General features: G+C 46.7%; 1 protein-coding gene across 3 annotated transcripts in view; it reads right to left on the bottom strand.

The window, feature by feature from the left end:
• Window positions 1–346: 346 nt before the first annotated feature.
• Window positions 347–15,533, bottom strand: part of LOC135804498 (iroquois-class homeodomain protein IRX-3-like) — a 17,151-nt gene continuing 1,964 nt past the window's right edge. The window contains exons 1-5 of one of the 3 annotated variants that reach the window (XM_065318382.1): window positions 6,014–6,645; window positions 5,143–5,252; window positions 3,035–3,111; window positions 1,952–2,346; window positions 347–1,566 (exon numbers count right to left, since the gene is read on the bottom strand). In XM_065318382.1, coding sequence (XP_065174454.1) covers window positions 896–1,566; window positions 1,952–2,346; window positions 3,035–3,111; window positions 5,143–5,244 — 1,245 coding nt within the window. In that variant the 5' untranslated portion in view covers window positions 5,245–5,252; window positions 6,014–6,645 and the 3' untranslated portion in view covers window positions 347–895. Of the gene's footprint in view, window positions 1,567–1,951; window positions 2,347–3,034; window positions 3,112–5,142; window positions 5,253–5,754; window positions 6,646–15,533 lie in introns of those variants that run through there. The other 2 variants (XM_065318381.1, XM_065318380.1) reach the window with 2 other exon arrangements.

The raw sequence follows: 15,533 nt of genomic DNA, 5'->3' as shown, positions 1-15,533 counted from the left end.
CTAGTGAGGGCCCGGAGGGTTTCAGGGCTCAGTAGGGGCAGTCACGAGGAGGTTGGAGATCACTGCATGGTCTTGTTTGTTTTTCAGCAGCGCGTGCTAGAAGCAGCTGCAACGTGGTGGTTTGATGATCCTCTAAAATTGGACTGGTCGTTGGCATTTTTGATCCGACTAAGAAAGCTGAGGTTTCTACTACGGAAAAATAACACGAAGTCCAGTTTACCAAATAGTGCCTGGGTCCCTGCAGCAACACCAAGGAAACTAACTTACTTCTCGCCTAGCCCCTCTCGACATGCGATCAATCCAAAGCATATAGAAGACCAAGGCAGCAGCATCACACTCTACATGGTGACGGACGAGACCCATAGACATTGCACAAGAAACACACACAAAATATGTCGAACCACTGTAGGTGGTAGTCAAGGATCAACGCGAGGGAAATATTGTTGGTGTATCAAAAAGATATTCTGGGCTAACACAATAAAATAACCTTGACCATAATGAAATGAAGGAGAGTTTGACAAATATTGAGCAAATCTAGACACGAACATACAACACCAAGTATTTTTTGTTTTTGTAAAAAGGCGGCAAGGGCACAATAGTGAGAGTTGAGAATCGCATTCAAGAGAACCAGCTGAGTCGACATTACATATCTCAAAGGCTTTAAATAAAGCTTTAGTGGTATGTTAACTCAGCTGGTTCTATGTAATCACAGAGCCCATAGTCGCCTGTATGTACTGAATGTTTCCTAAAATGTGTTTTTTGTGTGGATCACTAGTTCCTTGTGAGTCAAGCAGGAGGAGAAGGATATCTTGTTAAGTTCCTGTTGTCTGACGGCGGATTTCTAGGAGGATGGAGACGGCGGATGGCCAAGTGGCCGTGTCTCGCAGGCTTTGTGCTATGACGGTTTAGCATACTGGAATGTCGGGCTAGCTTGTTGTGGATGCTGCGGTATGATGAATAGCTGCTGAGGGTTAGCAACAGATGGTTGATACCTTGGCTCTGTGCCTAGGTGGAAAGCTTGCAAATGCGGGGTTTGTTGAACCGGACCAGCCTGTATTCCACCATGCGGCTGCACAATGACTTGCTGCCAGGATGGTGACATGGCCAATGGTGCCCCTGGCGTCATTGGCACTGCCTGCTGAATTGGGTGGCCGGGCGCAAGGTGAAACATCTGCGGTGCTGCTGCTGCTGCTGCCGGTGCTGCTGGTGCTCCTGCTGATGTGTGACCTGAAGTCTGCGCTTGCAACAGGGTAGACTCATAGGGGCTGGTGGCCGGATACGGCATGGAGACTGGAACGCTGCCGAGTGGAGAGGCACCGCTGGGAACTAGAAGAATGGTTGGGTGCGAAGGTATTGACGTGACCGGAACTGGGTGCCTAATGGCTGTGGAAACGCTAGTCACTGCCAGCACACCGCCGAGTGGAGTGCTGCTGCCAGCGCTTGGTGACGTAAAGCCGGTATCGACACGAGCAGGCGCGGGTAGCAATGGTGTGACAGTGCGCACACTGTCATCGGATGCACCGGCAGCCAGTGATGGTACTCGCTGTGCAAGGGCAGGTTGAGATGCTGTAATGAGGCAAACATGACACATATCAGAAAGTCAAAGACAAGAATGGGTACCAATTCCAGGCTCTCAGCCAGTGGTACGAAGTACATGTATGTGCTACTTGAACTGTTCACCTTGTGAGTTGAACATTGCTGTTTTACAATAATACTCTGTATCTCACAAATGCCAGTTAACATAAAATTAAATCAGGCATCAAGTTGCTCTAGAAAGGTCTCTGGAGAACGCACACAGCCGATCTCAGCTAACCAACTGCCATGCCATAGCACACACACACAGCACATGAGAAAGGCAGTCTACAGCAAAGTTATTCCCTGTACTACTATCCAACGGGTGAAAAGTGCTTTCGGAGTAATGTTGGGAAGACGTCCCCTGGCTCAGTCTTACCAGGTATTGCCGGTCTCTGGTCATACAACGGCCGTCCGCTTGGCGTGCGCTGAGCAAGCAGGGCGGTGAGCTGAGAGCTGCAGCTACTGGACAGGTCTGGGACGCTGGTGCTACCACGCCTTAGGCTTAGGCTCGACGTAGCGTGCATGCCTGTTGCCTGCGTAGACGGGTGCCTGTGTCCCGAAGACGACGATGTGTGGGCTGAGTCCACTGACAGATTCCTACTGGAGGCTGCAGACATGGTGTGAACAGTCTCCTCGTGATAGTCATCAGCGAATGCATCATCAGATGAGCTAGATGTTACATTCATGTCCGGGGCTGAGGATGCCCGAGGAGAAAGTTCTCTGGACTCCCGTTTCATTCTAGGAACAATCCGTCGGCGAGCATTCGTAAACCTGACAAGAAGAAAAAGGAGAATGGGGTTTGATTAATTTTCTGCAAAGTAGGCTTACGCCATGTCCACTTGATACTTTAGGGTGGTGCAGTCAGCCATCTGATGGACAATTTACTGTTAGCGTGGTGGTGGTGGTGGTGGTGGTGGTGGTGGTGGTGGTGGTGGTGGTGGTGGTGGTGGTGGTGGTGGTGGTGGTGGTGGTGGCGGCGGGGATGTGCACTGCTGAAGACGTTTGAAACTGAAATTCGTAACACAGTGCATTTGTATTGTTTCACAAGGTGCCTAGGGAAAAGAGTGGTATAGTCTTACTGTAGGTACTTGCATTCCAAGGAAGTGCACCTATTACCACTGAGAAAAACTGCACTGCACTGACGTTCAGGACACAGCCGTTAAGCAGCAACTGTTTCCAAACAGGTAGAACTGTTATGTACATGCAGTTGTTGTGTATTCTGTGCTCAGAGGGATTCTACACTCGGGGAAAATACAGCCCTGCTCACTCGCACGTCTGCAGTAAAGGTTTCACTGAACACATGATGTATACATGTACTGCATATACAGTAGTCAACCTCTGGTCAGATAGCTGTTTCCAGCTGTACTGCACATAAGAAGGCACAATCGCATACTGGTAGATGCACATGTGAACGTGCCTTATGCAGAAGCAGGCAAGATTCACTGTCGGTTCGCCTTACCAGTATTTCAGCTGCTTCTTTGACACGAGGGCCATCTCCCGTAGCCGTTGTTTCTCTGCTTTCGTTGGGAAAGGGTGCTGAATACAGGGACAAGAGGTAAGAGAATGATTCGCGTTACGGTTTTTTGATTCAACTTCATCTTGGAAGTAGGAATCATCCTGCTTCTTGTGAAAACTTAACGGTACTTAATTGTGCTTAGTTTCATGCATAGGAAGTGCCACTGAAATAGTAATTATGATCTATTCTGTGGGGGTGGCGGATGTTTCCCAGTGATTTGATAAAGGTGCATGGAGGCAACAAAAGCAGACACTAACGCTTGACCCGAAGAATAGCGGTTGAAAGTGGACAACCGGCTTTGATGCACTCGGCGGTGCATTTGCGAAGGAAAAGTCAGTTTGGTCGCCATCCGTCTAGGTAATCCTCCTTGCAGCTTTCACGCCCTATTTGCAGATTGAGTGATGGGTGGCAATTTGTTAAAGCTATGGGTTACCTGCTTGAGGGGACTTCAAAGTATGATGAGACAATATTTGTGTGACTGATAACGTTATGCTACACGCCACACAGCTTGCCTAGTGCACTGCCAGGGAATGTAGGTGGAGAGTTGATGATCCTCTTTGTTACTCGGGAGATATGGTGACAGGCGCAGGTCATTGCCCTTCAGCACGGCAAGGTCACATACAAGCATGCATGCTAGCATCCCCCCCGAGTTGCCTCACTAGCTGAGCAGCGAAGTGCTTTTCAGGTTCAGCCGGCAACATCGGCATGGTGAGGATGGCCTATTAAGGCACCACTGCTAACTGCACGACTGATGGATCTCAGGCCCACACTCACCACAGTCACCACACTCACCACAGTCACAGCAGTAACAACAGCCATCCCAGTCACCACTGTGACAACAGGCCTAAGAGTGCAGTGAAGCAAGGCAAGTCAACTAAGCCTGGTTTCCTCACTTTCTAAAGCTCCCTTTCGTTCATTGAACTCTTGCATGCTTGTACCACACTCTGTTCATGTGTACAATGATGCAGCTGCAAAGGGGCATATTGCTATCATCCATGGACAAACACTACCCACTTCTATCATATGTTTTCTTGCATGCGAAAGGCACAGATTCTCCAACTGAACACTGTTGGAGAAAGTTGTCATGGAGCATGTAGATGGCTTCCACCTTCAAGGTCAGACCCATGATGCCATGATGCTATGATGCCATGATGCTTTCAGACCCATGTGATGCCACTGCATCTGCTGCATTACAATTATGCTGAGAAGGAGCCTGGGATGGTGTCGTGAGGAGTTCTAGTTGTGCCAGTAGTATTTTTAAACATATTGTATCCGCAGTACATTCCTGCTACTGCTGCCTTCTGCCACGTGCCAGCACAATTTTCAATAAGAATGCCCATCCCACAAGACCTATACTTCTATTCCAATACATTGTGGACCTCTAGTGTACACAAATGTAGAGTGAGCTGGGGCTGAGTGTTGGGGGATATTGTCACCAAATAGGCAATGGCTGCTGGCTTCATTCACCAACTTGGCATTGACCCCCACAATGCAATGTCAATTATTTCTATAGATAGCTCACTACTACATCTTAGACTTGTAGTTAGTGGCCAGGCCATGACTGCATCTTAGAGCCAGGGTATGCCTGCATCTTGGCAAGATCAGGGATCGGCTACAAGTACATTTTACACTAGAGGCCAGGGCATGACTGCACATAGTCCTTATTGGAAGTGCAAACAACTACTGATTAGAGCCATCAAGACAAATTGAACTGCTGTGGCTTCATTCTTGGGCAGCACAATGGAGAGGAAGTACCCTCTATTCTAGCCCAGTACATGAACTGTTTCATACTGCTGACACAGAAGGGAAGGGAATTGCTCATTCCTGTCTTGCCCCCAATGGCCAGGCATGTTGCAAGTAACCCCAGGCAATTTCAAGTGAGATATTTTCTACAAAGGTAGGGCTAGAGAGCTGACACATCCATGTAGCTCACAGCAAACCAGCAGGAAGCATTAACCACGACCAGAATGAAGTGAAAAAGAAGAAAACAACGGTTACGGTTCTTGAAACAAGGTATCACACAAGCTCGGAGCTTGTCAGACGAAACTTACGTCTAAATGGTCCCTCAGCCAGTCCTTGAGGATTTTCGTTGACTGCTCAGGTAGTACCATTCTCTTGCGCAGGAACATCAAGTCTTCGGTTTTCGGCTCCATTCTGGTACCTGGAGTGGATACAAGGACTGAGTTGAACTCCTGGCAATTCACAAAGGCACTGGGAGCTGCATGATGCGCATAGGTTGCGACTTGAGCAAATCTCACCTGATCAATATTTTGTAGTGTGCTATAATGGTTGTTAGTATCAGCATCGTACGGAAAGTACATCGTTGTCACAGGCAAGTCTTCCTTCAAAGATGTTTTACTTTGCAACTCACTCCTCAAACTAACGGATACGTGTTTTCAAAGTATTACAGGTAACGCCTGCGTTGTTTCGGCTGCGCTTTGATTGCATTGAGATAGGCATAAATGTGGAGTGCAATTCCGTAGCTCAAGACCAGGGCCAACTGGGTGTACAGAGTGAAACGAACACAAATTTGTATAGATTCGGGATTACATCCGATCCGAGGCGCTAATCACGATTCCGCTAGCAGCACAGTTCAAGACTGAATTTGTCCTTTGAACTCTTCCGAACAGGCATCACATCTTGGTAATATTGTTTTTACTTACCGGCATCTCACCCCCTCCACCCTGGGCCAGGAGCCGAGATTTACGACTGGCAGTAGACACTGCTCTGAGAACTCGCGCAACGTCTGATGGCTAGCAATACTATAATTATTGGAGTCAACTAATATTAGCAGCTTTCTGCTGGCATTATAAACGGGTGCAAGAAGCCAGTTGTCAGGGGAATCGCTATCTAGGAGAAGCTACAAGCAGGGTCCCCCACATCGGAGAAGCTATTCTAACTAATTACTTAGGAAAGTAGTACCTATGCAAGGAGTTAGACTTGTCTCGTCTTGCCACAAGTTTCAGCTCACGTCCTTCAATGTTCTGTGGATAGAGTGATGCTAGTACTACTAGTACTACTAATACTAATACTGTAATAGGTCTTCAATGGAGAGATTTAGGTTCGAGCACCTTTCCACGACCTGCCCGCGCAATAGACTGGATTCTAACGAAGGTGCAGTTTGAGGAAATATGCAGAGTCCAGGCCAGATAGTGGGGTTTACGTTTGGGTGGTCGTAGGTGAAACAAGCTGACACTTCCGATCTACCGATGGTGATCGCGGCTTTCCAGCAGTGGGTATCTGTCAATGTGGCACCGCTCCTACTGTCTGCATGTATGTAGGCATGGAGATCAAGCCGTTTGAGAGAAAGTCATCGGGCATGCAGAAGTCGCGGTGCGCCAGCATCCCAAGCAGCAGCACGATCGCGAGAGCACGAGTTCTGAAGCAGCGATGGAAACTGTACTATCTATAGTGCGTTAGACGCCGGCCTCCTCGTCTGAGGTTGTCAGCGGTTGAACCCTTGACCCCGATTTTGAAGCCGTCTCGATAGCACTAGTACTAGTAGTAGTAGTAGCAGCAGGCTGGATATGTAGTGGAAAGGCTAGGCGCAGAAGTGTTCCGTGTCCACTGCATGCAGCGAGTGCAGGCTTTGATCAACACTCCTCTCCATTACCAAATCTACTAGTAAGTAGTTATCCACTATTAATGACTAGCTGTGATATTGAGTGCTGAATGTGACCTTTTACATGACAGCAGGAGAACGATAAACTAGTAGTAGTGGCCCTGCCGATATGCTCACGAACTTCAGGTTGCTTAGACTGGTTGGATGATGGATTCGATTCCGTTGCAACGAACAAGGACCGAGCGTCCAACAATGAAGGCGCTGGAGAATATTAGTACGTGACCTGTAGCCAAAGACGCGCAGGATTCAACTGAGCTCCGCTGTATGAATTCTGGCGTCTTATTATAAGGTGCCCGAGCAACGCTGAGGGGAAAAGCTGGTGCAGGCATCTATCATACTTCTTCAAGCTAGTAAAGGATTAAGCTGAAATTCGTACAAGGCCACACCTCGCACGCTCCTCACGGGATCGTCAGCGCCTATTCTTTGGAAAGCATCTCACAAGAATTGCTGTGAAATATTATGCGCCCTTATAGATTGCGAATTAAGATTTCTCTAAAGCGCATTGTACATGATCTAAGAGGGTTCAACTACGCTAAGTCCTGACGAAACATTCAGCACCAGATTACTTATACCCGGTTCACTGCTGCCCGGCTAGTGCCAAAAGTAGTAGATCTACTGGAGTGAAGCTGATGCTGCCATGCCTTCTTCTAGTAGAACTATAATGTACTGTACTTTATTATGTGAGGCTTGACGTGTATTTTGATGCTGGCTCAGGGACATGACCGTCAGACCATACTCTGCCCATGATGACCAAGCCGCTTCTCCTGCTCGCCTGGTCCCTGAGCTATCGCTGGATGATCTACAGCAAGTATCGGACGATCCATCACCCTAGCACCATGCTTAATAGCAGCCTGATGGTCTGGCAACCTAGTGGATTTGTCAGTTCCCAGCCCATGGCCGAGATAGAAAGGTAGATCTACTCACCTCCCCCCCCCCCCCTCTCACTCTCTCTCTTCTCACCCGCCCTCTTTCAAAGCCATGCTACACTAGAGATTCGTTTTAAAACTGAAGCACTGGGCTGAATCGTCATCGGAATTCCGTACAGCCAGCATAGTACTATGAGCGACAGTGGCAGCAGCACTGGTCGTATCTGCATAGTACATACAGATGCCTAGCCGGATGGGCTAGAATAATTCAGCTTGTCACTTCATACTAGGCAATCTACTTACTCAGCTGGGGATCAAGGTACAAGTTGGCAATTGTTCTTGTAGAAGGTGTCGAGACACAAGAAAGACAATAGACAATTGGTGTGCCTGTAGGGGCAGCGACGTCCAATGACTAAAGCCGAGCTGCCCTGCTATTGCCAAATGTCGCAAGTTCTTCGGATTCTTCGCTTTCTTCGGCGGTAGAATTCCCAATAACCTGGAAATGGGTTTCAGCAATCATACCCACTGTATTTCGATAGCTGGGCGACCTCTGCACATTGAAATAATTATTACACGCGATCCCTTGCTTGCAATCAGAACTTCAGGGCTAACGCTAAAAGTAATCGCGTTCAAGAACCCGCGTACGTCAAGCCCTGGTCTGACTTTGTTACCAGCTAGCTAGTCGTATAATACTATGGGGATCTTGACAGGGAAAGTAAAAAAATTGGTTCTGACTGTTTTCACAACCTGCTCCAGAACACCTCCGAGCATCTATTTTGCAATGCTTGCAAAATCGTCTAAACGGGGTCCCATCCTTGAAGATTCCTACGAAAGTTGAGATTACCTGCAGGATAGCCAAGCAAAGGGTCGGGGCTGAGATGGCAAGTTAACGGCTGTCTGTCACAAATCATACCTATCATAAACTTACTTTGTAAACCAGCAACCTGACTGGAGCTTGCCGCATTCAGTTCAGGGTCATGCTGGCCATTGTACCTCAGTTTCGGCCCTACTGGTTACCTGGGATTTCAGTGAGCGCAGCCGCAGCACACGTTTAGGTGTGTGCACCCGCCACACTGCTGAATGGTCAGACACATTCCTGGAGGTGAGTTTCAGTGACCGACTTGTGAAGATGTCCTACTCAGTCTATTGACGCTGGCTAGCTGGGTGAGTTAGTCTAACTGTCGGCATCGACCTGTGAATAGAGCATGACGAATTGCCATGGGTGATCTTGAAAGCTTGCCTGTTTGATCCTGCCTAGCGGGGACCCTACTTGTAGTAATAAGCGTTAGGTGCAGAAATTAGTTGGTTCTGCCACTCTTTCTCTCCTTCCTTTCCCACTTGAGCTCTGTATAGTCTGGAGGCTTTCTAATGTGGCAGTAAGCAAGGTGAACAACATAATAAGGTGTTTGAACTGCCCTAGTTAATTCACACATCTTTAAGAGGTATTGTCTCCGGGAGAGGTGATGTTATTAGGTTCATGTGTTCGTTGGACGTTTTGGGCTTCATAGTGGCGTCATGCGTGCCTAAATTATGATGGTTTGGGGATGCACGAGAGTTACAAATACAAGCGAGAAGGTATGTTTCTGGGGCAGGACCTTGGCCTTGTCGGTGTCAGGGTACGACACCTTCCTCTTCAGCCACTTGCACAACGACACCATGCTGCTGAACTTACGTTGAAGCCATCCCAGAAACGTGTTAGTGTGTGCCCAATGGCATGATCAACTGCTACCCAGCTGTTACGAAGGATTAACAGGACAAATAGGCGATCACCAAGTGTAATAATTAAGATATTGTTATTTTTTTTGCTTTTCCACAAATTAACACAAACCATTGCAGGGCACAAAGCAGGAGGCAGCAGCGATAGGACATATCACTAGTATGGAATGACAGGAGTGGGGAAAAGGCACGGGGACTGCTTTGCCGACAATAGGGTATCTGCTTCATTGCAACCCGGGCACTCCACAGAAACAAAAAGACTACAGAAACACGGGCAAGGCAAAGTGTACACGATATCAAAAGGTCACGGAGCGAATCAGGGAGGAGGGAAGAGAGTTAGAACATTTTGTGTAGTTCATAGCCTGTCCGTTTCTCACTCCCAGCGGGTAAGGCGTGTGTGTGTTGAGATAGTACTAGTAGTACATATACAGCTCAGGTGCTGGAAGCACTTTCGTCACGCTCACTGCTGGGATTTACGGATCGGCCTAACAACCAACAACTTCGCACCCAACATCATCTGCACAATTAAATGCGCCGGCAAAATGACTCTATCCACAGAGTGAAGAATACACGTGTACAAACTTACAAAGCAACGCTTGCGGACTGTACTGTAGACGGCGTAAACTGCAGCATGGGCCCTACTAGGCCACACACCCATGTACTACATGTACTTAATACTGAATAGATGGATATTCTCCATAGGTTTACTGGCTTGTGAAGACCTAGCCTACGTGTAGCTACGTTTTGCACGGCTCATGGCCTTCGGGAATCATAATGGTGAGCTGAAAATGAAGCAGCGAGCCGTAATGGAACATCAACGAAGCAGTGACGTTCAACAGCCAAAATTTCGTCACATCCGATTGTGGTACCCAACGTCTATTGCAAGCGGAGGCAAAGTTTGGGGGCGACTCCCTACTTTCCATGTTCATTGCTCCAAGACTCTCCTGGGCCGCAGGAAACGCACATGTATCGCCCAGTGGAGTCAGTATCATCACTTGTTACTGGGTTTTGGATTGTAGCGGACTAAGGCAGGCGCGAGAACTGTAAAGTGCAAACTGTAAAAGTGTGCATCAAAGAACGTTGTCATTCTTTCTTCTGGTGGCTGATTCCGGACTTTGCTGACAGTGATAGACGATTCGCCCCTAACAGTTGCACGTGTGGCCGTGATAACCATACTAACCCCGGGCCGACCGGATACGACTGACATACATGTACATGACTGTATGACTGTACATGTATACTTCAGCCCCTGGTCTTTGTCATGGTGAACGCATGGATGATGCCAGTCTTCAAGGCCACAATCATACCGTAGGCCGGTCACTTTAATCGTCCATTTTCTGCACAAATTCGCCGTCATATACTACTCCTAATGCAGCACGCACGCATGCACACACGTGGCAATTCACAGCCTTGAAATGTACTAGCCGTGCTAGCTACCGCTACACAGTCGCAACAACTATTATTTATGGAGTTGGTTTCGATTGCCTCATCATTTCAGATGCATTGTACATGTATGGAGTGACATGGTAAGCACTGCACTAGTTATACATTGTACAATCATAATTAATCTATACTAGTACTAGTAGTAGTAGATTTTCCCGCTGCATACAATTTTTTCCGGGGTAACGGCCTCTCTCTTTTTTCGTGTAAACTCAAACGCCTCTTTTACGGGCAAGATGAAGTCATGTAGATGTAGATGTAGACGTGAAAAATAGACATACATGTACCATGACAAGTAAAATGGAATATTATTCCAGTACAATACGTGGGGAAACTCCAAGAAATTCCACGTAAACAACTGCATACAAAGCATACATGTACATGTACATGAACAGGTACCTGTACAATGCATGTAATGATGTAGAATGGTGTCATTCGCACGACTTCTAGCTCCGTCCATGAAGGACCCGCTGTACCACTACAAGCATTTCATGCTAGTTGCAACTTCGCTTGCAAGTGTACAATCATGTACAATGAGAAGGTACAATCCTGTACATGTACAAGTAAGTTTTAACACTGAGGATAAATAGAACAATTCATGCCGACATAATGCCATGATACAACCATGGATGAAACAAAATATGTAACACAAATGATTCATGAACGTTTTTCTTCGATGGTTATCCGTAAACTAATTATTACTGTATCGATCGAATGGTGATTACAGGAGAACAAATCAATAATTATGCATTTCACATGTGTGATACATTGTCTGTGCTAAAACAATGCTGTAGCGTCATGATTTTTTAAAGGTTACAAAACTACAATATCACCAAGGGTGCAAGAGTGATTGCATTGTCGCAATGGTGTGAGAACAGTGTAAAAGAAAAGTTGAGAGTGAAAAGAACCTACATGTACATGTACATGCAAAGGTAAAAAATTGAGAGATTGGACATTTCTTTCTAAATGCATAAGTCGAATTGTCATCACTGTACATCTGACTACACTTTACACCTACATGTACTTGTACTTGTACGTGTGTACATGTACAATGTAGATTCTTTTACTTTTCTTTTACACTGTTCTCACACGATTGCGACAATGCAGTTACTCTTGGACCCTTGCTGATGTTGTAGGTTTTGTAACCTGAAATCATGACAGTGTAGCATTGTTGGAGCGCATGATACATGTATTAGTTTGTTCTCCTGTACTCACCATTCCATGTACATGTACATGTATACATGTACATGTACGTAGGTTCACTGGTAACCAACGATTATGAATAATTTTTGTATGCATTTTTTCATTCCAACAAGTATTTTTTAAACATCTTAATCAGGGTAAGTTCTACATGTGCATGTGCATGTAACGTTACACTGTAGTTCATTGTGTGTTGTCCTTAGAAATGGGCATTATCGCTGCTGACACTCTAACTTACAACATGCACTGTTCTATGTACATGTATACTATCAAGTAAGCACTTTGTGCGCCACTTCAGGTAGACCCGACCTGGATTATTACATGCTACTAAGTACTAGTACTAGTGGCACTCCTAGCGTATCACTATCAGTCACTGGGCAGTCGCTGTCCTGGCCTTCCCGGGGGATCAGCATGTTTCAGTACACCCAGCATCCAGCTCCCTGGTCCATAATATTATGTTTGTACCATAATTATGGTGGCTCTCCAATGTTGACAATGTTGACAATGCCCAAAACTAAAGGCCACGTCCCAAGTGGAACTGGACGCTTTCTGACACACGTTATTATGAGTTTGATGTGCCACCTGTGATTGTGCTCTCACCATTTCTGGATCAGGCACTATCTTGAGTGTGGCACAGACGATCTCTTACTTTTCAAGACTCTTTCCACTCTCTTGCCTCACTACTCACAACACTACATCAGTACATGTACAAGGTCCGGCCTTCCCACACAGTAGTATGGACCATGGTGCTTGTCATTGGTGTTCTTCGTGTCCGATTATACCTGACCCCGTAATTGATAGGTCAGAAGAGAAGTCAAGAGCTGAGTGCCCACCACCAGAATAGAAACAGGATCGCGATCACTTCTTATCACTACTGTCACTGCAATAGCCAGCAAAAAGGAAAGAAGAGTTGATGCTGGCAATCTGTAACAGCACCTGGTTGCCTTAATTAGATGTTGAGGTCTACAATGTATGTACATGTAGTTCCCTCCACTCCGGATCCAGCTTGGCTTTGTAATGACGCTCTCGATCTCCACGAGCTGAAAGAGCCGCTGTACCTGCATGCATTCCCACGTACAGAGCAGTGATATGAACACACTGGATCGAGCTGGCTATCTCAGCGACATGGCAGCACTAGCCGCCGTGATACGGAGAGTTTCACAAAAACCTTTTAAAATATCAGTTTCTCCGGGTAAACCGGGTTACGTGCGCTTTCGAGCTGTACACGGTCTGTGTGACTTTGAACTGACGTACATGTGCATGTACAATTTCATTCAACATCATAATAATTACGCCTCCACTGATGAGCTCAGGAGGAGCGAAACAGCTGTCTGGATGGTCATTGTCAATATCAATCTACATGTATATACCGGAATTGTCCTCGCTGTGGTGATGATGATGTGAGTGCAGAGTTTGGATCGGCCAAGAGCGCAATGTGGTGGTGTGGTGTATTGGATTCCATAATGGCCGGGTCGTCGCTACTTCTTCTCAACTTCTGTACAATGTACAATGTCATGTAAGTGCAGGTGATGATCGTGAAGGGAAATAGTTTCAAGAAGCTGTCACTCACCAGACCTGGTTGCAAGTGGTTGGTAGCACCATAGTGCAATGACTGTTCTACAGTGTCATCGTGATAATCTCCCCCTGAAAGGAATGTTCCACTGTAAATCTTCAGTGCAAAGTAGAGACTTCTTCAATCCCTCTGCCAATGGAATCTATTTTTGTCTCTTGGTACTGTTCCGAGCTGTCAGACGCGCATAATAAATTACATACTACGCAAAACTCATGATTGTGGCGACGTTCTACGGCGGACAAAGCTCACGCTTGCCACGCGCCTACCACATCCCACGCGGTAGTGTTCAGCTTTGAAAGCTGGATCAAGTGCAAGTATGTGACCATCCTTGGTACTCGAAAGGTCTGAGTGCACGCCCATATTATTTTACCTAGAGTGACAGGTCCAACACGGTGTTAGTTAGTTATCACAATCATACACACATTGCCGCAATGGTCTCTCTCGAATAGCCCACGTACCCACGTACATGTACATGCAGCACTGGTAGTGGTACAATGTAGTCCGACATTATGAAAGTTTAATTGGCTATCATCTCTGTATCTCGGGATTAAAGTATCAAATTTCGTAGAACCTTGATCACTGTAAGGCGAACATGTAGCTGCAAGCCAGACCTAAGTCAGTATTGAAATGAGGCAGAGGATCTTGAACTTCAGCCAACTAACTTCAGCTGCATGCCAAGTTTTTAAGCTAGTCTCCACGTGCTTTTGGCAGGTGCATGTGCATCACCGTGCACTTTTCACATCCTCGTGGCAGTTGTAAGTACGTGAACACCGAAATTTCGAATGCATCACATTTAATGATGCATTGCCGGGTAACGTGTGATTGAAAGCCGGAAAAATGGTAATCTGGAATATTATAAGCCGGAGCCACAGGCTGAGTGCATGGTTTTGCAGCCTTCAGGCAGAAGTTAGTTTGTAATCTACATGTACAATGTACATTGTAGGTGCGTTCACCCTTCTTGTGGTTGTGTTCGTGCTCTTTCCTGTACATGTACATGTTCTTCATTGGTACCCAACGATGAAGCGGTCACATCGTGGGTGGAGGTGAGGCGGTTTGGCTTGAGAAGCACGACACAAGTAAATGTAATTCTCTCAAAGGAAATTCATCCGTACATGTAGTGGGAGGACTGTAAGCTTGTGACACTGGTGCACCGATACTGGTGATGAGAAGACCACATCGGATTGTCCGGGTTCTACACTCTACAGCCTGACCTTTGGAATTTGCAGTTCTCAAACAAAGTCTAGCAAAGAACTCATTATAAGGTCTGTTGATGAGCATGAGACGGACTCTTCAATAATTATTATGTGAACTGCTAGAAACATACATATATCCGGGGTTGTCCACCTCCCCCCCCCCTCCTCCCCCCTCCTCCCCCCTCCTCCCCCCTCCTCCCCTCCCCCCCCCTCTTCCCTTCACCTTCTTGATTGTTGTATACACCTTGAAGTACCTACACTCACACTAAGAGACAACAGCGAACGACTCGCATACCTGATAGTAGGGTCGTGCTCGACTGGAAAGGCAATATGTTTGTTTGCGTGTATATTTTATTTAAATTCGCAAAACCAAACGAGCCCAAATGCTTAATGACAAAGCAGCGAATATGTTACTGTGCTGTGTTACACATACAGGGGAGAAGAGTTGGTGAGAAAATAATAAGAAAGAAGAGAGAATGGGAGATATCTCAATGAAGAGCGAAGTGTTGTCAAAACTAGAAAAGCCAACGAATGACAATTCTGTAACCCGCCTAATAAGACGCTGCTAAGACTGAGTACTGACGGCTAACAAGAGTACATTACCTCCTACTCTTAAAACGAATAAACATCAGGGGGATCGGAGGGTATACAATACATCAAAACTGACGAGAGATGACAGTACGTACTCTGACTGAATCCGGTAGGACGTTCCAGAGGACACTACGCCTCCTTGAGAGGCAGGGCGAGATCGTCCGGCGCGGGTTCGCGTAGCGGGCAGACGGAGCCCAAGGGCGAGATCCAGGCGCGGCCTACGATCCGCGCAGCGTAGATT

Source organism: Sycon ciliatum, chromosome 1, assembly GCF_964019385.1.
Source record: "Sycon ciliatum chromosome 1, ocSycCili1.1, whole genome shotgun sequence".
Lineage (NCBI taxonomy): Eukaryota > Metazoa > Porifera > Calcarea > Leucosolenida > Sycettidae > Sycon > Sycon ciliatum.
This window is presented reverse-complemented; position numbering and strand designations above follow the sequence as displayed.